This window comes from Crocodylus siamensis, chromosome 4 (genome assembly GCF_052110815.1).
Source record: "Crocodylus siamensis isolate JL-2025a chromosome 4, ASM5211081v1, whole genome shotgun sequence".
NCBI lineage: Eukaryota > Metazoa > Chordata > Crocodylia > Crocodylidae > Crocodylus > Crocodylus siamensis.
The window spans coordinates 241,722,147-241,745,224 of record NC_143398.1 but is presented as its reverse complement, the minus strand read 5'-3'; the positions used below and the strand labels follow the sequence as shown (position 1 = coordinate 241,745,224).

Here is a 23,078-nt window from a genome sequence, read left to right as displayed (position 1 = left end):
AAACTGAAACAAGCCATGAAAGGATGAAAATAATCCTGTCCCTGAGCAGCCCTGAATGTTTTTAAAGACAGCTGGAATCTATCGTGCTTTTAGCAGAGCATATTTTTATATCCAGAAACTTGTTGAGACCGCGTCAGGTCAAACTGTCTCCTGTTGTTATGGCTCACATGGTCAAGGTAAAATGTAGCACTACCTAAAGTCATTTCTTGTCTTGATTTTATAGTACATAAAGGCAGGTATTGGTGGTGTCCTTCAGTTGTCCTTTGGGAGTCTCTATGTTGAGTGGGGGGCCTTGCAATTCAATCCCCCCCCCCGCTCAAATCCTGATTTCACTGAATTTGGCATCAGTCTCATCGCCTTCAGTGAGACTGGGACTTGGCATCTTGTGCATTGTGCAGTTTTTTGGCTAAGACAACGATTGTCTTCATTGCAGAAAAGGTGCATGTGGCTTTTTAACTGCAGGTTAGCTGTCCTGCTTAAACCCGAATGGAAGCAAAATGGAGAGTCTTACTGTAACATGCTCAAGTCGTGCCCAGGCTCGACCTTTCCAACATGCTTTCTGGTAAAACTATCTTGCTTTATCTCCACTAGCCTTTTACAGCAGGATATCTACCAGGCATTAGTTGGCCAGTAATACAAGTGCACCTCCACTTAGCAAATGAAGTCGAAGTTTATACCATATTCTCTCACATAAAATGCATAGTTTTCCCCTAAACACTAGTTGCTGGAAATTGTAATGCACTTTATGTGTGAGAAATGGTAAGAAGTTTTGGGCAAGAGTGAAAGTAAATCAGAAACCGGTCTAAACTTGTAACAGAACAGAAGTCCTGCACACATAGTCCAGGTTCTGCCATTTTTAAACCAGTCTAAGATGGGCAGCCTATGTATCCCCTGCACTGTGCCACGCCGCGCCACCAGAGGGTGAACGCATGTCCTGTTCACTACTGATCTAAACTGCTCCACTTGCAGAAGGCAACGTAACTTAGGTTCATGAACGCCTCATGCCTCCCAAGGCTGTGGGGGCACAGCAACCACCCACAGGCGGTGAGCAGGGAGCTCATGCAAGGGGCCAAGCAGGGACCGCCCGCAGGCAGCTGCAGCAGTGTCATGGGGGGGGGGGGGGGGGGTGGCAAGCGCCAACCAGCAGTCGGCAACCACCTGCAGGTGGCAGCAGCCATCGGCGATCAACAACTGCCCACAGACGCCGTCTGCAGTGGCAGTGGCGGGGGGGCGGCGAGTAGTGACCACCCACAGGCGCTTCTGGCACCAGCAGCAGCGGCCAGTCTCAGGGGGTGTATATGTACCTGTGTGCAACCCTTATGCATCGCCAACACTTAGATTGATTTTGCCTTGGGCTTTTTAAATGTCCGTGCCTATCCACAGGGAGCAGAACAGTGCGCAGACCTGTTTTCCTAGGCCTAGCAGTTGCCATTCAGTTACTCCTAGGAAAGATTTTTCTTCTTCATTCTGCCTTTCAAACATAAGGGTGCATATTATATTCCTGGGTGTGTTGTATGAGAAAATATGGTATATTAGTCTGTGAAATATCCCATGGAGGAGAAACATTCCCTTAACCCCTTCCCCCTGCACCATGAGTACTAAAATTCATAAGAATCGAAGCAGTGAAGCTTTTTTTGGAAGAAGAGCACTAGCTTGATTGGGAAGCTCAGAAGAGCTAATGGAGGATGTGGGCAGTTCTTCTGAGAGAGTAACTTTCCATTTGACTTTAGTACTCTGATAATATCCATCCCCAACAGAAGCTGGTTGTATGTTGGGAGGAAGCCCACGGGACAGTCTTAAATGAGGGGTTCCTTCTGCTTTTGTTCTACTTACCAGTACGATGCAAAGTTACTTTCCCAGTTGCCAAGGAAGTGCAATGTTCCTTCCATTAAATGCATTGGACAGAACATCCCTGTGTGTTTCACAGATTAATAGACTGAGTAGGTAGTTGCCAGTGATGGCATCCACTTTTCTGTCTTAGGGAAGTAAATGTGGGCAGGACCAAACCAGAATGACTGTGATGTCTCAAAGTTATATTGCAATAAAGCACTAATAGGAGCACTGTTTGCAAATGGCTTGACCTTTCTATAAAAAAGATGCTTTCATGGCTAATAAGATCCAATTTTGTCCCACTGAAAATAGCATCTTTTTGTAGGGAAAGAATCGAGACTTTGAGGTTTTGTTTTCAGTGCTGTCCCCTTAGTAAACTTCATGATATTTTATGCACTTCCCCTAGGAGGGAAAAGGGTGTGGGGTTGTCTCGTATAGGAATTCAGCCAGCAAGTTCAAAAAATCTACTTATTTATGCCAACCCTGAAGATTAGACTTGACACGGTATTTCTGCCACAGGTCATCTGGGAGGGATGGGCACCTCAGAGACGAATGTTGGAAACAAAAGAAGTTGTTGTGCAGTATGCCGAGCTAATGGGAAAGCCAGAACCTGGACTTGCTTGTAGGGCAAAAGAACTCAGTTGTTTGGTGTGCAAGATGCTTTGTAGCTGTGTGAGCAGAGGATGCTGGGGGCAGGGGTGGCATTTCAGATGAAAATTAATTTAGTGAACACTGAGGCTATATGTACAGATAATCAAAAAGCCCAAGGCTGAATTGATTCAGTCTTTGCAGGTTAGTCTAAGCTGCACAGATTAAACTGAGAAACAACTGGACAGACAGTTACTTTTGATTCAGATTAAGGAAATGCAGCCACATACCTGCAGTGGCTCAGGCCAGAAGCCGGGAGGCACTAGAGAATGGCTCTCGCTGTGTGTTTGCTTCCTCTTCCTGCTGCCCGCGAGGCCTCTGGGATTTGCAGTCCAGGTTCACATCAGCAGGACTCTGCAGGGTTGCTTGTCACTTCCTCTTCCTGCTTCCAGGTGCCTCTGGGATTTGTAGTCCACAGTGGCAGCCAGCAGTAAGTTTTTAGTAGGGCAGGGCAGCTCTGTATTCAGGGGGAAGGGGAATTTAACCCTTCCTAGCCCCAAACCCCAGCCTGGGTTTTCCTGGGGGGAGCAGTCCTTGCCTCCCCACCCCCAGCCCTTCTCTGCTGGAGCAGACAGCCCAGCCCAGGGCTGGAGAGCATGCTGGGGGACTGTGATTTAACTTGAACCAGGAAGGGGCCTGGGACAGAAGTTTCATAAGCCAGTTTGACCCAAATCAGTTAAGTCTGATACTACATTCAACCAGGTGTATCTTAAACCAGCTTCAGCTATTTTGAAACTGGTTTATGCGCACTGAACTTCTGTTCTGTTACAGGTTTAAACCAGTTTCTGATGACTTAAACCAGTTTAAGTGTAACGTCTGTCCCTAGTCCCAGCGAGTCCCTGTGATGCACTTACTAAGTGGTGCTGTTTGGAAACGTGCTGCTGCTCCTGGGCTCATGCATACCCCGGGCAAAGTCTGGAGCGCAGGTGGTGTTTTGGGTGAATGTGAGAGGCTTTTATTGTATTAAGAAAAATTATGCCCAAAATAACTCGTCCAGTGAAAGGCTTCTATTAAACTCAGTCATTGCTTGTGGTAAATCTGTATTGCAGCACTGCCTGCCAAACCAGAGAGGATAATGAAAGTGTTAACCAATGTATATTAAAGTTGATGGGATGTTGGGAAGTGATTTTAAGTGATTCCACTTGCAGCACATGGGACATAAGTAACACAGAGGGTGTGGGGTCATGGCAAGTTGGAAAGATGTCTCTGGTGGAAATCCTTAACGCAGCGCTCTCCTGAAAATGTATCCAGTACACATCAGACCTAAAATGTATTTCTAAGATGCATTCATCTTTGACTCTCTTTTTCTAGTCTGTCGTGACACGTCCTTTAAACATAAAACCTCACTATCCAATGGCAAGACCCAAGCGCTAAGAAATTATAGTAAAGTGAAGCATGTCACAACGTCCCCATTCGTTGGCTTCCCGAAACAGATGCAAAACTGTCTATGCTACCCTGACCCTTAAATCTGTAAGCAGCTTCTTCCGAACATCATTCATGTTAATGCAGTAGAAACTTGGGTTGTTGCATTTTAAACTTGAGGCTTAAGGTAGTTGTGGCGATGGAGGTCTTGTTTGCATTAGCAATTGCTTCAGTGGCTGAGCATCAAGCATAGTGAGCTGGAAAGCTGAGAGCAGCGTGGGAGCTGCAACGGTCCTGGCAGAGGACAGGATGGAGCGGAGTTTGGAGGAGGAAGAAGCACCGGTTGCAAGAGAGGAGCATTTAGAGGAGGCACAAATCATCAGCCTGGTGGCACGTGGCTGAAATGCGAGCTGCAGGTGCAGCACGGCTATAAACATATAAAAATAAAAAATGAAGCAATTTAACAGGAGAGGGCTCAGTAAAATTATTTCCTAGCATGTTGTCCCTAAGAAGGCATGTGCTGTTTTGCTTAAAGTGAGACTGGAAAAAGTGTCGATGGAGGTTCTAGCCCTGAGCCAAGATTAGATGCTAGGATCCCAAAAAATTATACCAGAGTGGCATATAATAAAGAGGTTGGGCAAATGCTTAGAGCAGAAATCCTAGAGCTGGATGCTGCACCCCACCAGGAGTCGGACTCCATGACGAAGAGCCATGCACGTACCTAGGAGATGAGGCAACTTCCTTCTCCTAAAATCACCATTTGAACTAAGTTGCACAGCTCAACTTTGTATCACGTCTCACATTTGGCTGTCGTGGGTTTATAAAGCGTGGGGCTGGTTCTGTACCCTGCTCCAGGTCTCCCCGGGCTCCAGCAATGTTGGGAAGTTTAAAAAGATCTGCAGGCTACTAGGAACATCTGCCCATTTGGGAGCTGTGCGCAGTTGACATTGGTGGTCCTCTGCTTCCTTCAAGCCCCACGCACCAGGGGCTGCAAGGACAGGGAGTAGGATAGCTTTACACTGCCCTGTAGCTTGTAGGTAGCCCTGGAAGGGGCTAACGCTGCACAATAAGGAGCAAGTGGAGAGGAATTGTGCAGAAAGGAACAGAACGAAGAATTTGGGCAAAGACGTGGGAATGTGCTGGAACACACAGTTTCCCTTTGGCAATGACATTCCTGGCACGTAGGCGTGTGTTATTGAATCAGACTGTGAGAAGCTGTGCAGCAGGGAAGGAAGGTCCTGAAACTCCTCTTGCAAACGCCCCTGTCTTGCCCCATCCACCACCAAATACCTCCAAGTCCTCCCGGTTCACCCGTCCCGAATGCGATGGCATAATCCAAGCAAGGCGAATAACTCTTGCAAAGCAATAAGCATCAGACTAATAACTCTGCCCGCTTTAATAACTCTTTGCAGCTGGGAACCAGGGTGTAAAACCAGCACAGAAAAGCCACTTATAAAAGCCTGGGGTTCGCTACTAGCAGCTAGGCAGAGGTGCCGGAAGCACGTGGCTTCCAGTTGAATCCGATGGCAACATGCAAGGGAATGGCTTTTAGAGGAAGATGGAGATGAAGCACAGGCCCTTGCTAGGGTTACGCTTGTCCCAGCAGCTCCTGGCCCGCGCACCCTGTTACCTCTGTGCAGCGGCCCAGCAAAGGCCCATCAAGGAGCTGAACAAAACTAGGATTGAAGTGCAGCCAGGTTGGCATCCAGCAAGCCCTGCCCAGGGTCGTTGTGATGGGAATGTCTCTGCTGCTAGGAAAGCAGCATTGGGTAACGACAGCCCAGACGGGGCAGGTTTGGGGATCGCTCCCATAAATAACCACGGGCCTTATAAAAGGTCCCTTTGCTGTGCCCCTTGCCGATCATTGTTATTGTATGAATTCCCCAGCTCCAAGGAACAGGAATGGCCTCGAGATTGGCTCTTCCCTTTTTATAGTTAATGCCAGCCTGGTTCTCCTTCCCGTGGCATCTCCTTTGCTGGAAGGTGTAGTCGCCTTTTTTATCACTTCGTTGTTGGCTTCCCCTCGTGATCCAGAGTCCTGGTTTGGGCATTCACCGTCCCACGTATCCTAGAGTCGTACATAATTCCCATCGCCATTGCAGATGCAAGACCGGAGGAAGCAAAAGCCATGATATTCCACGAGGCAGAGATTTTGGCTCCATAGAAATGGCAAGGGGAATTTTGCCATTAGTGTGGCTGGCATCTAACCTTGCACCTCTGGGGTGCCCTTTTAAGGTTCCAAGTTGTCCGTATAGGATTGGGGGAATTTGAGGTCAACATGCAAAAGGACACCCACCACCGCACACATGCATTTGGCATAATTGCTAGCCAGCTGCTTGTACTCAGAACAACACACGTGCCTCTTTCAGTCAGGAGTTTTGGCGCTTCGTGCCACTTAAACTTCAGAAGGCTAAAATTATCCTCCGAGGCTATGACCTTTGCTTGCATTCAACTTCTTTAATCCTCGCTGGGGAATCTTCACACAGTCTCTCTTTATTTTGTATTTTTCCAGTCCTAGTTGTACCGATTGCTCCATGCAGCCTAAGGATTGGATCCAAAGTCCACGGGAAAGACTCCTGTTGACTTCGGCAGGTTTCATCAGAGCAAGGAGCTGTGCGTGTAGTCAGTGCTCGTGGACTCGAGGTGTTTTGTGCTTTCTCTCTTGGGCTGTGGTTTGGGAGGGCAAGAGGGGACTAAACTGAAGGCCGAGGATTAGGGGCGCTATGGAGTCCCACCTCTCTGGCCAGGAAATCGGCACAGCGTGCAAAGCAGTAGACATCAGATACACACGGGCAATGTCCAGTAGGGCCCATTGAGACACCACTCGCTACTCTCTTCCCTACCACCTACTTTCATCTCTTACAAAGCCGCCACCTCTGCCTCCATGAAACCCCGCTCTCCCGCTGTCAAGCCATCCCGCCTTGTCCATCGCGTGTTGGTCAGCGGGCTACTGGAGCACCTCCTTTTGGGGATGCCAGACCTGCTGCAGGGCCCTCCACCTGATTCTGGCTGTTGCTTTAGAGTCTCGTGCATGCGTTTGGAGGACTATATGGAGTAATGCATGCGTTTGGAGGACTATATGGAGTAATGTAGGGTGGCGAATTTGGGGGCTTTTATTGGCGTGTCGGTGAGCTCTGATGTGTCAGAGGGAAGCTGCCCATTTCCAGGGATTGTGCTCGCAGGAAGGGCAGCTATTGCCATTTCAAGCCGTTTCCTCCTGCGCCTACTTGTTCTCATGCTGTTATCTCTGTTTGGGCAGGGTGGGCGAGCATCTCGAGTAGCTGAGTTCTTTCTCCAGCACGTTTAGTTCGGCTTTGTGGTTTCCATGAGAACCGAGGAGAGGCATTCCTGGCTTTGCTGCTAAAAGCCTCTTTTTTTAAGAGCGGTTCAGGACTGCGACCTCTCCCAGGAGCGGAAATGAATGAGTGAGGAAAGGGATTTCCGACGTCACGTCCAAGCTCGGGAGAAGTGATGGATGGCATTGACGGTAATGGACCTATCGGTTCCTGCCAATGCTTTTGAACCCTAGCACACACGGACGTTTTCCTTCCCTCTCTGACGTGGAGTTTGGAGCTATTCCTAGTAGAGACAAACGAGAAGTCGTCTAGGTTTAAGCAAGACCTAATTTATGCAAGGAGAGGGTAGCCGTCCAGTCGGCACAGGCACATTCCTGCAAAGCAAAGCTGTGACTTAAGTGCCTGAAAATGCCAGCACCCTCCTGTAACGACCTTGGCCTGTTTGCATGCGACTTAGCACACTTTCCCTATTTTCACAGGTCACTAGTCTACGCTGAAAACCCACGGCACAGAAAGGAAATTGCTGGAGGGGGGGAAAAAGAGCTTTGGGGGGAGTTGATTTCAGTTGACGTGTCAGGATGATGACAGACACTTGCTGTCTGCATTGCACATCTACGAGGCACAGGAAACACTGTGAGCGTTCAAATCCACCGTGGCCAAGAGACTTCTTCAGCCACTTCGTATAGCTCACGACCACAGCCGGGACTCCTGCTGTCTATTATCGCTTCAGACGTTGCAGGGGGGGAACCAAACCACCCACCCAAGGCATTTTCAGTGATGTGATGTGATTTTTTTTTTTTTTTGGTATGCGTTTCAAGCTATAATTTTGTGTTTCCTGAAATAAGTACTAAGTACTCATCAAGCAGTGACTGCTTTTAACTGCCTTTTATGTGCATCTCAAGTACTTCATTACACGCCTGGGGAGTTTTTCCCTTTCTTGAACAGTAAACTTGATGGTAGGTGCATGACTAGTGCAGGGGGTGAAGGAAGGGTATTATGGTCTCTTGTCTGACCTGCCGCAAAAAGCAAGCGCGAGCTGGGGACGGCACCACCGCCAGCACCAGGCATTGAATGTTTAGCATCAGATGGGGACTGGAAAGGGCAGCTCATGTCCTCCACCGAAGCAACGGTGGGTGCCAGGAGCTGGCGGTTTGTAATTGCGTCCTGCAGGAGGGTTTTAAATCCGTCCCGCTGCTCAGTGAGACCCTCTTATTTTTAAATGCTGATTGTTTGATGGTTTTAGATCAAAAGTAGCCTGGGCTAATTCTGGTTCTGCTCCAGTCCTGGCATGATTTTTCTCCATTAGGAACCTGCGAGCATTAAATATCTATTCTGAAGCTGGAAGGGAAGAGCTTTTGGGGTTGGTTTCTTAGCGCAGGAATCGTTTCTGTCTTAACAGCTTGCAGAAGATTTGATGGTCCACCTTTTGCTCAGCATGCCCTTGTTGGGGTAGGTGGGCAGAAAGCCCCCAAAACTAGCAAATCGTAGTTCTCAGAGTTAGCTGCTAATTAGCCTGGTTAGGTAACTACATGATGGTGGTGCATGTGCACCACCTGAACAGGAAAACAGGCATCTGAACGATCTTGCAAACTGATGAGCGGGTCATTTTTGGCCGCTGTATAATTTTGATTGCTCTGACTCTCAGGAAGCAGCCACCTCCTGGAAAGTTTCTGTGCTCCATAGCTGCTTCTGGTCTTCCAGTTCACTCCTGGGTCTGATTCAAGCATGCAAAGTCCTGACTCATTTAGTCGGAGCGATGGTGACAGCCACGTCAGGGGCAGGTCCGCCCCGGTGACGGAGGCAGAACCGGAGGCGAAGGGCTGGTGGAAAGGAAGCCCAGGGGAAGTTCAGCCTTTAGGGCAAGCCCCAGGGCTGGTTGGTTTTGCGGTGTGGCGGAGAGAAGAGAAGAGCGTGTGCCGTGGGTGGAGGAAGGGTTATTAGTCAAGATTGTAGGAGAAGTTGACAGGTCTTGGCAGATGGTACTTGGTTTAACCCGGGGAGGGAGGGGAATGTATCCTTATTATAATCATTCGCGTCCTCGCTGCATGTTACAGGAGATTTCTGTGAATCCCGGCAAGCCTGCAGTAAATACATAAATACAGGAGCCCCCTTGACTGCTCAGACAGGACTGCTAGCAAAGCACAGCGAGCTATAGCTATAAATAAGCAGCTGAAATGCACTGCGGTGGCTCCGGCGATGGGTTCATTCGGCGCGGGTGCGTGTCTGCTCCAGGGGCTGAGCGGCCAGGCCGGTAGCGCACAGACCCTGCTGCAGCTTTCTCGAGGTTTCGCAACGGGATTAAGGAATTTCAATGCCACCCGTTGCTATGGAGACTGTAAATCATTGTCATGCAAGGCCTCTCCGTCGGGGTTTCTTTACCTCTAATTGCAGCAACTTCAGCAGGAAGGCGATGGGCTTGGTTCAGATCGCGGGTACAGCAAAACTCGTCCTCGGGGAGTGCCAAATTGTGGGGCGCGCACGAGAGATGATGCGGCAGGTGCCAGGACCGGTTCCTTCGGTCCTGCGAATGGCTCAGTGGGGTTACGGGGCGCCTATCGATGCAGGGGTCACAGCAGACTCGGTTAATTGAATTTACTGGAGGGTGCTAATTAGCATGGTCCAGCTGCCTCCATGTCCTGTGTATTCGTTGTTTCAAAATGCTGGTGGGGGCACTTTAATTAGAGTGGCTCCGAGAAAAGTGCTTTAGTTAAAGTGCCTCCACCCTGGAGCATGTGTATAGGTACCCGTGGTTGGTATCACCTGAGGATTTGGCCCACGTGTGCACGGGGCAGGTCTTGCAGTGGCAGCTGGGGATAGGCACAGAAACGTGTCTTGCAGCACCGTCCCGTTGGGGTTTGGCGACCCGCTATCACATGCAGTCCTGCTCCCGTCTGTCTTGCTTTCAGCTAACGTGTGGTTTAGCTCTTTGCTTATTTTAATGGGATGTTTCAGACCTCCATCTCACCCTTTCTTGCCCCGCAGTCCATAAACTGCGTTCCCAAAACCTCACCCATCTCATTCAAGGGATCCAAGCTCTTTTTAAATGAGGTCTGGCTAGCTGCTGACGGGCCTTGGACAGCATGGTAACGTGGACTCGTCAGCCCAGAAGTGGCCACGTTTGCATCTCAAGCCGTGCTGATTTTAGGTGGCCTGCATGAATCGTGCCAGCTCCACAGAAGTCAGTGCTGGCCCACAGCTTCGCACCCGCCGAGGGTATGGGTAGCTGTACTGTTGTTGTGGATCCTTTGACAACGAATGGCAGCATAAGTGTATTTTAAGACCTCTTCCTCCAAGCTGATTAGCTTATTACTGTGTGCTGCTTTATATGCAGACAGGAGAGTGAAAAATGCCTGCGTTTCATTTCTCTCAGTCAAGCTTATTGCAGGTCCTTTCTTCTTTGCAAGCCGATGTGCCTTATGGCGCTCTCTCACTTCCCGTCCAAGCCCTCGGTCCGTGCTTTGCCAAAGACGGGACTCGGTCTTACCTTTATGCACTTGGCTGAACAACAGGAACAGCTCACATGCAAATTCCCTGTGCCTGTGGGAGCATGTTACTGGCTTCCTAGTCCAAAATGCTTTCTTCTGAGAGCTCGCCCTACTTCAGTTGTAAGCTCTTCCAAGCACCGGGGAGGTGGGGGCAGCGGGGTTAGACCCCGCGGAGCACCGTGCTGTAGTCTCCGCTGGATGGTCATCACTCCTTCCACACTATGAACAACTTTGTAATGATTTATTTGTCTTTAGACTGGCTGAATCTTCTTGTTAATGGGACAGATTGAGCCGTGAGTGCGTGTGCACGGTCCCAGGGTAGTTGGAAGACAACTGCTGCCCGTTGCACAGCCGAATGGAGGGTCAGGTTGTCTTTGTGCGTCCACAACATGGAACGAGCCCACGTCCACATGGCCACACGCGGGCCTTTGCTCTGGGCCAGCCCACCACGTGTTTGGTCGGAGGCTGCAACCGCAGAAGGGATGTGCTGTGAAAACCGTTTGATCTAAGCAGCACGTGGAGCGCGGCGCTTGGTTTCCAGCAGGGCGCGTGCCCGTTCAGAAGGCTTTGACTTCCCTACGGTCAAATTCTGGTTAATTCGTGCGACTCATCTCTAACTCTCTCTCTTGCTTTTCAGGGCCCACTATGCCTTTTTCGTACTCTCTGAGCTGATGCCGTTTTAAAAGGCTTGCAATGGATGTTTGCTTGAAGCAAGCTGGTTTTTATAAAATGTGAATTTGCAGTTCAGTTGTCCAGAGGTAGGTGTAGGCTCAAGCTTCGTAGACATCCCGCTTAAGCTGGACTGGAAACAAACTGCTCACTATCTGTGTAGCTGGTTTTTGTGTTGTTTTACGTGCACACAGGCTGTAGTCGCAGTTTACGCAATGGGCTAATTATTATTATAGAAATTGGGTACATGTTTCACGGGAGTCGAGCTTGGGGCATCTGAGACCAGTGAAAGGGCTGAGTGCTAAAACCCTGCTGAAAATGTAACTTGTTTCCCAAGCAGTAGCTTGGAGGTCAGCAGCTTAAATTGATCAGAGTATGTTGTTTCACATCACTCTCCTACCAGATGCATAACAATTAAACATTCATAAAAAAAAATAAAGAACTTTTTTTTTTTTTTTGGCAAAAATCTTGTTGGTCTAATAAGAGAGATCATCTCAACTATGAGTCCTGATTGCCTTTTCCTCTAGACCAATACAGCTGCAACCTGGATACCTGATGCAATTAAGTGTCCATAAAGCCCATCCAGAAATATTGCCCAGTTTTTTATAGTGCAAATAAAGATGGGATGAATTACTGGCCATACTGAAATCCATTGAAGTCTTGCCAGTTTTTCTCCGTGGGTCCAGGGTTTCCCCAAGGTCTCTACCCGTAGGAAGGGCTTTGATGACTGAAATTAGATTGCAATGATACAAAGGAAAGAAGAGTTTGGCCTCATAATGTGCCAAAACAAGCAGTCTTATCCACTTTATGAGCTGCCTCCAAATCATCAGCAAAGCACATCACTCCTTGACATGATGCCCTTGTGCTTCGAGCACTGGCCTGACATTTAGGAGGTGGGAAGCCGGGCTGGAGGAGTCTCTCCAGTTCTCTTTGAAAAGCAGAGCCGTGTCTTTAAATGGAAAATATTTAATTGCTTATAACACTGGCAGCGGCTCCAACATTTCTTTTTCCTCTGAGAATGTCAACTCTATTCTCAGCTCAGATGAGACAGACCCACTTGTCTCTTTACTTTGCAGTCCTTATAGTTTCCAGTGAGCCCATTTCTATGGCAACACTGTCATGTTTCTCCATTATTATTATTTTTTTTTTTTTATGCACAAATTGCTTTAAAAAGAGAAAGGAGAAAAATGCAGATTGGGTGAACTCGATTCCAGAATAGGAGAGGTTTCCACTGCCTGATTTCAGAGGCGGTTCAGGGCAGGATCTGAATTTATTTCCTATGAAGACAAGTATTTTCTACCTTAAATGTTATTGGGGCAGGGGAGGGGAAAGGGATGGGGGAATGCCCTTTTTGAAAATCTCCATTCAGCTCTTAGCACTTGGGAAGGACACATCCGCCCACATGGTCCCAGTCAACAGTTCAGTGTTAACAGGATGATCAGAGGCAAGAAATGACAACTGGAAGGCATCGGCACATGTTCCCTTGTGTCCACCGAAAATACACGTCCCAGCACGGTGAATCATTTTTGCTTCCCTCGGAGCATAAGGGGAGGGGGCAGACCAAAAGGCACGTGCACACACATGCATGTGCGTGCACACATGCAGGGCTGTTTTGTTGGGCTCGCTCACCAGATTTAAACACCAAGGGGAAAAATCTGTCCTGGCCAAACTAAAAGGCAAACGTTTCAGGGCTTATGGGGGAAAGGGGGAATTCTTTTCTTTCTGAGTTTTACGTTTTGTTTTCAGCCTGTTAAACTCTTTGGAAACGAAAAAGGGAAATGTCTGGTTTTGATCTCATCAAAATTTTTGGCTTTTCGGAACGGGAAAATGTTATTCTGAAAAGGTGGAGGTGAAATGTCTTTCGCCCCTTCCCGTGCACAACTATATACTATGCCAGGTTGAACCTAACACGGCAAACGGAGACGTTGCTTTGTGGGGAGAGAGTCTGAGGGGATGTGCATTTTTCCTGCAAATTACCTATGAAAAGCCAAGTTGGCCCAGCTCTGTTGGGCAGTTTCTTTCTCCCTGTGCTTCCACTGCATTGTTTGAGGGCACGACCAAAAGGACCCGTCCAGGAAGGGTGTTCAGATGGAAACCACACCGAACTTGTGTCAAGTGGAAACCCAGTTGATGTATTTCCTGGGACCGATGGCCTTGTGCCCTGTGCTCTGCATCACCCTGCTGAAAGTCCTGAGTTTAGCATTTGCAGGCAGTTGCATGCTGTTTCCTTTTGTAGTCAGCAGGGGATTATCGGGCTGCTTCGTGCTCGCTCATATAGGACATAAAATATTTTTCTTGGACAGATCAGATTGCAAGGAAGGGTCAGACCCTGCTGTCTTAGCTCGCTGCTCATTGGGCCAAAGATACAACAGGAATTTTAAGTGAACAAAAAGCTCAGATTTTGGTTGTGCCAACACAGCTCTGAGTAGCGGGCAAGGCAAAGTCTTCCCTCTCTAGCGGGAAGCTCTGGACAGCCTTGTACCAGAGCCGTGTCTGGTCCCTCACCTCCCCCATCCAAGAAAAACAGAAGGTCTTGAGCCTGGTTAGATGCACTTTCATCTGTGGCTGGGCAGATGAGTGCCAGCTGGAAGTATAGTGCCCAAAGTGCCCGTCTAGCCCCTAGAAAGTCCCTGGTCCTTTCCCTCCTGGCATGCGACCGCTCCCTTGACAGTGCTCGCACGTGGTCATCTTCATGGATGCTCTTGAACACCAGGGCAATGGGAAGAGCGTGCTTTCCCTTTGCCCATTGATCCTGTTGCTGTGGGCTGTAGAAATACCCAGCCCTCATCAGGCAAACACTTTCTAGCAATAAATTCAGGGGGGTATTTTGGAAAGCAAAATCAGTGCCCAGAGGCAGACACTATGGTGGGGACAGCCAGCTGCAGTCCTTGCTCATGCCAGGGCTGTACATGGCCGTATGATTCGATGGTTATCCCCCTCCAACCCCTCCGGCTTCTCCAGAATTTCAGCTTTCAGATTTAAAATAAATGATGGGTCTTTAGCTGCTGAGGGTACAAAGGAGACAACAAAAGGAGCTGTTTGCTCCCAGCAGAATAGCTGCCACCATGCAACGTATGAACTGCCCTCTTCTTTTTCCCTGGAGGCTTAACTCCGGTTCCCAGCCAGGGAGATTTAAGTGTCACTATATAAAAGTTTTATCTTTCACATAGGAAAAGAGGGAGTCACAGCTTTGCAGTGAGTGACGTCTCATTTTAGCTATCCAGGCTGTAGCCAGATTGGTCTAGAGGTCAAAAGGAAATCACTTCTGCCAGAAGTTTTAATTTTTTTTTTCCTCATTTTAGCAGCACGTGTGGGTGGGTCCCAGTTTGAGTGGAGTGTCGTGACCTGGCCCTGTCCTGCTGTCTGAGTGGACACCAGTCTGGTGTGAGAAGCGAAGGTCCTGCGCCTCAAATGTGCATATACATTGTCCGCCTGATTTTTGTTGGCGGTTGCTGCAAATGCACGTGCAGACAGCACGGCCGATGTTTGGCGTGCAGTGATTCGATTTGCATGCTAAGCTGAGGTCATGCCGACATCAGTGCATGTACCATTTCAACACTGTCATTTTTTTTTTTTAAAGACTCAGTCCCCAGGTGTCTGACTCGAGTCTTCGGGAGATCTGTTACCATTCTTGGGAATGGAAAGCACCACTCCTGACTCTCTCTGCTGCCGTTAACCACAAAACAACCTTCCTGCCAGCGTTATGAAACACAGCTGTGATTCTCCGTCCCTGGAAGAGCTTGCACGGAAGCAGCCGGGCTTTCTAATGGGAGAGGAGAAACCTAGAAAAAGTGCTCCTGTACGCCAGCTGGACCAGGAGCAGGACTCGAACCCATGGCATCTTCCCGTGCACCCTTTGAACGTTTGCTCGGATTCAGCCCCAAATTGGGGCTGGTCGATATATGCTGTATGTAAAATAGCTGAGGATATTAGAGCTTGCTAGCTGGCATGCAGCACAAGCTGAGAGTGACTGCAAATCGCTTGCAACTTGGCAGCCGTTTGATCTGTGGGAATTATTATTTGGCTTTTTCTCGTTCCTGTTTGGAGGGATGTCCACGTCACAAAATTCTCCCACCCATTTGGCTCGAACAGGCAGTCCCTGTCGCAAGAGGATAAATGAGATGAGTGGTAGAGATGGGGCCGCTCGTATTCCTTTAGGAGTGACCCGTCTAGGTCAAGGCTGGGAAGGGGCAGGGTAGAGGGTTGGTTTGCCGCTCTGCTCTGTTGACCCTGTGCCTAAAAGCAGGTGTTTGTCTTTGATCACAGTACTTAGGGTCGGAAGGGACCTAAACAGATCATCAGGTCCGACCCCCAATTTTCAGTCTGTTCCTGTACTCTGGCTCTGAGCCACTGTCAATCGAGCCAGTGCTGAAACCGAAATAAGAGTCCAGATTATGCGTGGCTCCTTGGTCAGCAGGGAGACTAAATAGGTTTCAAGCTCCCCTCTCTGCCAATCCACGGGGGATATGAACTGGTATAGGTCCCTCGCACTAAATTTTAGCTCCGACTGTAACTGTTCGCGCTTCTTTTCTCCGCAGGTCACGGGTTCAGTTCCTGGAAAAATGGACCAGGTCACTGGTTCAGTTCTGGCAAAATAGGCATCACCCAAGGGTTGCCCAACCAGTTTGCACCATTGCCTGCTCATAATAGCACTTTCCCACGCTTTGGAGAGCCCAGATTGCACACTCCCGCTGCAAAATGACAGCTCCCCCTCCCCTGGAGAACCCCAGCCCTGAGGCCTGTACCGGATCAAGGTAGAGAAACCTGCTTTTGACTGTTTTAGCGTGGTCTGAGTCAACCTCTGTTTCTCCTTCAGGTCCAGCCAGCTGGGACCATGGCTACGAGCGCCGTTCCAAGCGACAACCTCCCCACATACAAGCTAGTGGTGGTCGGAGACGGTGGCGTGGGAAAGAGCGCTCTCACCATTCAGTTTTTCCAGAAGATTTTTGTGCCAGACTATGATCCAACCATTGAGGATTCCTACCTGAAACACACAGAAATAGACGGACAGTGGGCTATTCTGGACGGTGAGCGAACTACTTCCACTCTGATTAATCGTTCTCCAGTTGTTCGGGAGGAATCCAAGGGCAGCTCTGGCCTGAAACTTTCCGTATCTTGTTGTGCTTTTATGGATTTTCAGCTTTACTGTTGCTGATGTGTGGTTTTGGCACAAATCATTGTATGCACTGTTTGTGCACACTAAGCAATAGGCCTCTTGTAAAGTTGAAACTGTGGCTTGCATTGTGCCACGATAGTCTGCTGTATCAATGGCTCATTGTCCAGCTGGAAGGATGCATCGAGTGGGGTTCCTCAGGGGTCTGTCTAGAGTCTGCTCCTAGTTAATATTTTTATTAATGACTAGAGAGATGGAGCAAGGTCCTTGTCTTATGTTGCAGATCACCCTATGCTGAGTGAGACTGCACGCTCTTTGGAGGACAGGATTCAAATGTAAAGCAATCTTGGTAAACTGGAGAAGTTGGTCTGAAATAAGTAGAGTGGTGTTCGCAGGAGGGAGTTCAGTAAGGAAAAGTGCAAAGGGAGTGCACTTAGGTGACAGCTATCCACTGGATAGAAATGAGAGCGGGGCAGGTAGGAGCACTGCAAAGAAAAAGATCTGGGGGTTATAGTGGATGACAAACCGATCCCAGTCAACACAGTACTGGGATGTATAAAGGACAGCGTCGTACGTAAGACATCTGAAGTAATTCTTCCCCTCCAGTCAGTACTGGTCTCAGCCTGGAGTAGTGTTCGGTTTGGGATGCTATACTTCAAGAAAAAGGTAGTCCAATTGGCAAGAGCCTAGAGGAGAGCAAAAAACAAATACTCTGAGAACTAGAAAAAATGACCATCTATGAGGAAAGATTGAGGGCAGACATAATAGTCTTTAACTATGTAAAGGGTTGCTGCAAAGAGGACGGCTATAAACTGTTTTCCCTGCATGTAGGACAAGAAGTTATGGGCTTCAGTTTTAGCCGGGGAGATTTGGGTTAGGCACTAACTGTAGGGATAGCTAAGCATTGGAATAAATTACACAGGGAAGCTGGGCAACTTGTCGCTGGAGGTTTTTAAGGACAAGTTACATAAGCATCTGTCAGGGTTGGCTTAGGTAAAGTTGATTCTGCCTGGGGGCACTGCGGGGAAAGCACTTGATGACTCTCACGGTCGTTTCCAGCTCTTTATTTCAGTGATTCTTGCATTATAAGAAGGACCTGTTTGTCATGTAGAAAGCTGCTAGGGCACATGCTCTTCGTTTTATGGCCCTGTTTACATGCCACCTTGTCTCTGGCTCCATCTGTGCTTCTTCCTTTTGAGCAGGGTTGAGTTCTCCTCATCGTGATGCCCTGGTGAGCCGCCTTCCTCGCCCTGCTGCTCTCCCATTGATAGAAATCCTCATCAGTCGTTGTTCTGAAGACTTGATGAACCTCCCCATCCCAAGTAACTGGCATCTTGTCCCAGTACACGAGGGGGCCTAAAATATTAACACAGGCGGCAATAACCACACGTGCCATTTGGAGTCATCTGTAGGCATCCAAATTGAGCAGAATTACTGTGCTGATTATGAAGCATCCATTGCGATTAAATAGCATTGTAGTTAATTGTGTAGCCTGGAAGAGGCCCTGCCTAAGTAGCGCGCGCTGCTATAACAGTGCATGTGTATCTGAACGAAGACTGAACTCAGAATGAAATGCTTGCTCCGGGAGACATCCTCTCATCACTGAAGGAGCATGTTGCCACTCACATAAGAGGAGGGAGTTTCTGTGACTGGTTCGACACCCTTTTAACATACTGGTGAAACACCCGTCTCTGAAGCGCCGGTTGCATTTGAGGCGTACACACTTCCTTTTATGACTTTTTGTGGGGGGAAGTTCAAACCAGAAAAATGAACTCGTTAAAAAATGTAGATTATCGGTTGAAGGAGACAGGGACTAGAACCTCGTCGGAAGAGTTTACTGTCCACATTCAAAAAGTTGACCTTTTCTTGTGGTTGTGTAGCATAGAAAGTCTCGGCGCGTGTATTTGACGAGGTAATTGACATGTGATGTGCATGCTCCAGTAAGAACAGCCAGCGCATGCCGATCCTAGGATATCGGAAGTTAAGGAAACCATTCTCCCGACTTAAAAAAAACAGCAAGAAAAATGTTCTTTAAAACATTAGCATGCCCTCCACCAAAACTCATCGAAACACCCACAGACTCCCCAGCTCTCGCATCGAGCCACTCTCCATGCGGGCACCCAGTCCTCGCAAACAAGCCCGCTCCAACCCTGCCTTGTTGATTGTCACCGTGCCCAAGAAACCCTGGCATTGTGTAGGAACGAAGTTGAACATTGGTATATGCGTGTGCTTTTTTCTTTTTAATTACAGAAAAGAAGGAATGTGAAAACGTCAGTGTGGGGTCTTCAGAAGGGGCGGTTGTGTGTATAACGTATCGTTTTAATCTTCAAAGACTTCCGTTCTTTTTCCCCAGTTAGACATAAATTCATTTATTGAGAACTCGGCTGCATTCCTGGGAGCATTTTAAAGGCTTAAAATTTAGTGAAGAAATAAGTCCCTGAAGCATATTAAACCTACTTTAAGTCCTCAATCCTGCAAATACGTGTGTGTTTAGTTGTTGATCATTTTTATGCAAAGTTAAGCACGCGAATGAGTGCAGAATCAGGCCTAAATATACATACATAAATACATATTTAGCAGCATTAAAGCAAGGCCAGCTTTTAACAGCTATAATGTTTTCACTTCGGCTTTGCTACAGAGAGAAACCAAACCCTGCTGTAAGTGGCAGCATGTCACTGTCTGACCTGGTCCCTGCATCCAGAAATGAGTGACCTTTGCCTTCTGTGGGCTGCCATAATAGCAGCTGTTGCATATTATACTGAAACTTGTATTATATGTTAGTCAAACTTGATTGTTTTCACTGAACGTGGGGAGTTGGGGGTGTTTTGGCGAAGAACTTTTCTTTTTTCTTCAGTTTTCAATACATGGAATTTTTTTCCTCTCAAATTTCTGTTTTAATCAAAAAGCGATACATAATAAATAAATGAACCTAACTCTAGGCAGTGCATATTTCAATGCCCCCTGAGTTGGATTCACCTGTATCCGGGAATGGCATTCTGGGTTTCGAGTTCCCCTGACCCTTGTGATCCTGCTGCCATGAAGGTAGCATTGCAACAGCCTCTCTCCTTGGCTCTTCTCCCCTCCCTGCCTCCTTCCTGCCATGCATAAGCTATTGGATCATTAGCCTAGTTAGTGAGAAAGAAAAGGACCCTCTTATTTGGAGCAGCATGTGGCCCTTGCCATCTGCCTGGGGGAAACAAATGCATAAAGACTGCCTTTTTCACATTTCCTTTGCCACTGTTCTTTAAGGGCTTGAAGTAAAACCCATTGAGTCAATGGGTATGTTTCCATTAACTTCTCTAGGCTTTGGATCAGGTCCCAATATTGCAGAACAACACATCCTCAGACAGCTGCTCTTGGGGTAGCTACATGCTGGAGCATGAGTGATTAAAGCAATAAAGTCAGGGACAGGCGTGACGGAAGTGAAGGGATGCATTATGACGATAAACTTCAGCCTCGCCAGATTTCCTTGAATGCTTCGTGGGTGGGTAGAGCCTTTGCCAAGCGGCATTTCATCCAGAGCTTTGGCAATAAGGAAGAATTTCTTCACTGTCCGAGCCCCCAAGGTCTGGAGCAGTCTGCCAGCGGAGGTGGTTCAAGCACCTACACTGAACACCTTCAAGAGCAAATTGGATGCTTATCTTGCTGGGATCCTATGACCCCAGCTGACCTCCTGCCCTTTGGGCAGGGGGCTGGACTCGATGATCTCCCGAGGTCCCTTCCAGCCCTGATGTCTATGAAATCTATGAAAGAAGAAGGGGGCTGCTGCAAAGGACATGATTGCCAAGTGAAGACCTAAAATGAGCAGGCTCCATGAATCTCTTGTGATGCCGAAGGAAAAGGAAGCTGGAATGGATTGGCATTGAACACGCTCTTCCTCTTGCTTTCTTTCCCAACAGGCTGCTGACAGCGTAGCTCCATGCAAAGCCTCTGCAGCAGATATTGCCCATAATAATGTTCCAGCATTGCATTTAAAATTTTACTAACGGGTAAGTTAGTATTAAAAGATTATTAGTGTATTAAAACTTTGGCTCCTCTTGAAGCAAAACCTGATCCCACCCTCATTTTATAACAGAATAACTAGTAACGTGATGAGGCCTATTGGAGTTGTGTAATTTTTTCCCCCCTGCCTTCCCTTCTCTTACTTGAACTCTGTTCAGATTCATCCGCTTTTATTTCAGCCTTTTGGCCTTGGAGTCGAACACGAGTTCCCATGCATCTGTCATGAATTTGCTTTCCAACACCAGTCAGGTCTTCTTACTCAGTTTACCTAATTGCTAAAGTTCATTATCGCCCTTTCTTCACAGAGCTGTGTGTGAGATGCATTGCTTAAGCTTTTAAAGCAGGTCGTAGGTGGGAAAGTACTGTACAAGTGAAAAAATAACCATTAATGGTCCTAATCGATCCAGCTTGTAGGGCTGTTGCTGCAGCGTTCAGGAGCACGTGTCTAGAGAATACAATTGGGAGCCTTATGAAATAAGGGAAGCTCATATAAAAGCAAGTACTAACCGTGAATTATAGGATGCTGTTTCCCAGGGGAGGTTTTATGAGAGCTGCTTCCATTTTCTCTGCACTCAGCTATTTTCATTATTTCCTGCTGTCCCCATGGAGGTCAGAGTGGCTGTACTCTGCTGGCTTAAATGCATTCAGACACCTACAACGTATACACGCATGTTGCAGGTCAGAATTAAACGGATGCCAGAGTTAATCTAATTTGGCTAGCTTTAGCCTTAATTTGAGTTTCAGTCATCAGTCTTACACACCTCTTCTTTTGAGAGAGATGAATCAGTGGTTGGCAAAGGATTTCTTTTGCTAATGTGACTGTTAAATGCCAAGATGGAATGATTATTCTGGACAGGAAGCCTAAGTGTATTGCTCTAGCCAGGCACAAATTCCTACTGGCTCAAAACCCACCCACAGGGAGAGGGGATGCAGGTTGGGAGATCAAGAAACAAAACGTCTCTTAAAATAGGCCACACTGAGGTAATTATCCCATTACTGAACTTGGCACGTTTGACCTGCTCCATCCTTTGCATGCATCCTTCGCTGGTGAGCATCAGCGCAGCGGAGGCGTAACAACGGGACTGGCCACGCGTGGCAGCTGCCACACATGGGGGCAGCAGCAACTTCTGTGCCACCCGTTTGGCTTTTTCCGTGCCCGGGATGACCGTCTCAGTCACCGTGCCGTAGTCACGCTACTGCCATAGCTGCATTGACTTCCCGGGAACTATGCCAGTTTACGCCTGCTGAGGCTGTAACGCGGCAAACCTCAATGCGAGGGCTCTCTCGTTGGGGTGTCTGCTTTTTCACTAGGATTTAAGGACACTTGGGAATTTTCTGGCCAGAAAGCAAAGGGTGCCACGGTGCCCTGGGGTGTTATGAGATCCTTTTAAGGCCGCCACGGGGTGCCGTGCAATGTTAGCACCGTTAGGTGTGCAGGCACCTACACAGGACTCCCAAAATAAACCCAGAGGTTTCAAATACTCCTTAAAAACATCCTGCCCTGCTGTGGTCTTTTTTTGCAACAGAAGAATTGCTCTACTGTCTTTCCATAGACCAAGGGAAGACGAGGATCAGGATGCCTTGAGTCTAATGAGGAGCTCTTTGTGTCTAATGAGGGGTGCCTTGACTCTTAAAAAAGGTTGAGGACCACTTCTAAACCTTGTACCCGGTGTAAAATCCCAGACAAGCGGGTAGGAGATGCTAGGGACTGTAGCCTCCACAGGTTGTGTGAAGAGGCTGCTGTGCCTGAGAACTGGGGTTACACGCTCGTGTATCTCTTCCCAAGGAGCCACATAAGCTCACATTCGGTCTTAGTTTCTTCAGAGAATTGAAAGTCTCCGTTACGCAGAGGCCAGCGGCGCCTTGTGTACTGCTTTGTGCAGCCACTGAGTTTAAGTGCCTCCGATCTTAGCCCTCCTGCTCCTGAAGCTGGTTTGGTTTTTTTCCTTGAAGATCTCACAGTTTCCCTAATAATCTCGAATTTACTGCCTTAGGGAAAAAGAGAACTAATTCAGCAACCCCTATTGAGGTCAATGGCGAGACTCCCATAGACTCCAGTGAGTTTTGGATCAGGCCTTTTGTAATCCCTGTTATCTCTGTCCATCCCGGGGCTTTCACTCCTGAAATAACGGGGGTTATTCTCCCCCAGCACATATACACACCCGCGGTCTCTCTCTTTCCCCCCTCCCCATCTTCTGACTTGGTTTGCTTTTCTCGCTGGGAAGCGGGGTGCTGGGGCTGGTCCTGAGGTGCCTCATTTTTGGACTGTCTGCGTTTTCACCGGGCGTTAAGGAGCCCCAGGGATTTTCTAGCCAGAGGCACGGGGATCGCAGGTCCCCACCGATTCCTTCAGACTGGAGTGGTGAGAGCTGTGCAGTTTCTCTCTCCCCCAAATCCATTGCATTAAATGAAATACATTTCATGTGAAGCTCCTGCTGCTGTTTTTCTGGTGTGCGTGGTGGTTTCTCTTTAATTACTTGGATTTTGCAATCTTCTAAGAGGATTTCTTTCCCTTTTTTTGCCAGGAAAATGTTGATGTTGCAACATGGAAAACACAAGACTTTGAATTCTTGCCCTTCGGAGAAAAGACGCTTTAAAGACTCGGATGTCTCTCTCCGTTGAAGCAGAGGCTGCTCTCTGGAGGGCTCCTCTTTCTGTCTTTATTTTTCCTCC

At 48.1% G+C, this 23,078-nt stretch overlaps 1 protein-coding gene across 6 annotated transcripts in view; it reads left to right on the top strand.

Annotated features, from left to right (window-relative positions):
- MRAS (muscle RAS oncogene homolog) overlaps nucleotides 1–23,078 on the top strand; it is a 57,072-nt gene that overhangs the window by 11,387 nt on the left and 22,607 nt on the right. For 5 of the 6 annotated variants that reach the window (XM_090046060.1, XM_090046058.1, XM_090046061.1 and 2 more), the window contains one exon: nucleotides 16,107–16,317. In XM_090046060.1, coding sequence (XP_089902186.1) covers nucleotides 16,125–16,317 — 193 coding nt within the window. In that variant the 5' untranslated portion in view covers nucleotides 16,107–16,124. Of the gene's footprint in view, nucleotides 1–14,900; nucleotides 15,198–16,106; nucleotides 16,318–23,078 lie in introns of those variants that run through there. The other variant, XM_090046059.1, reaches the window with a different exon arrangement.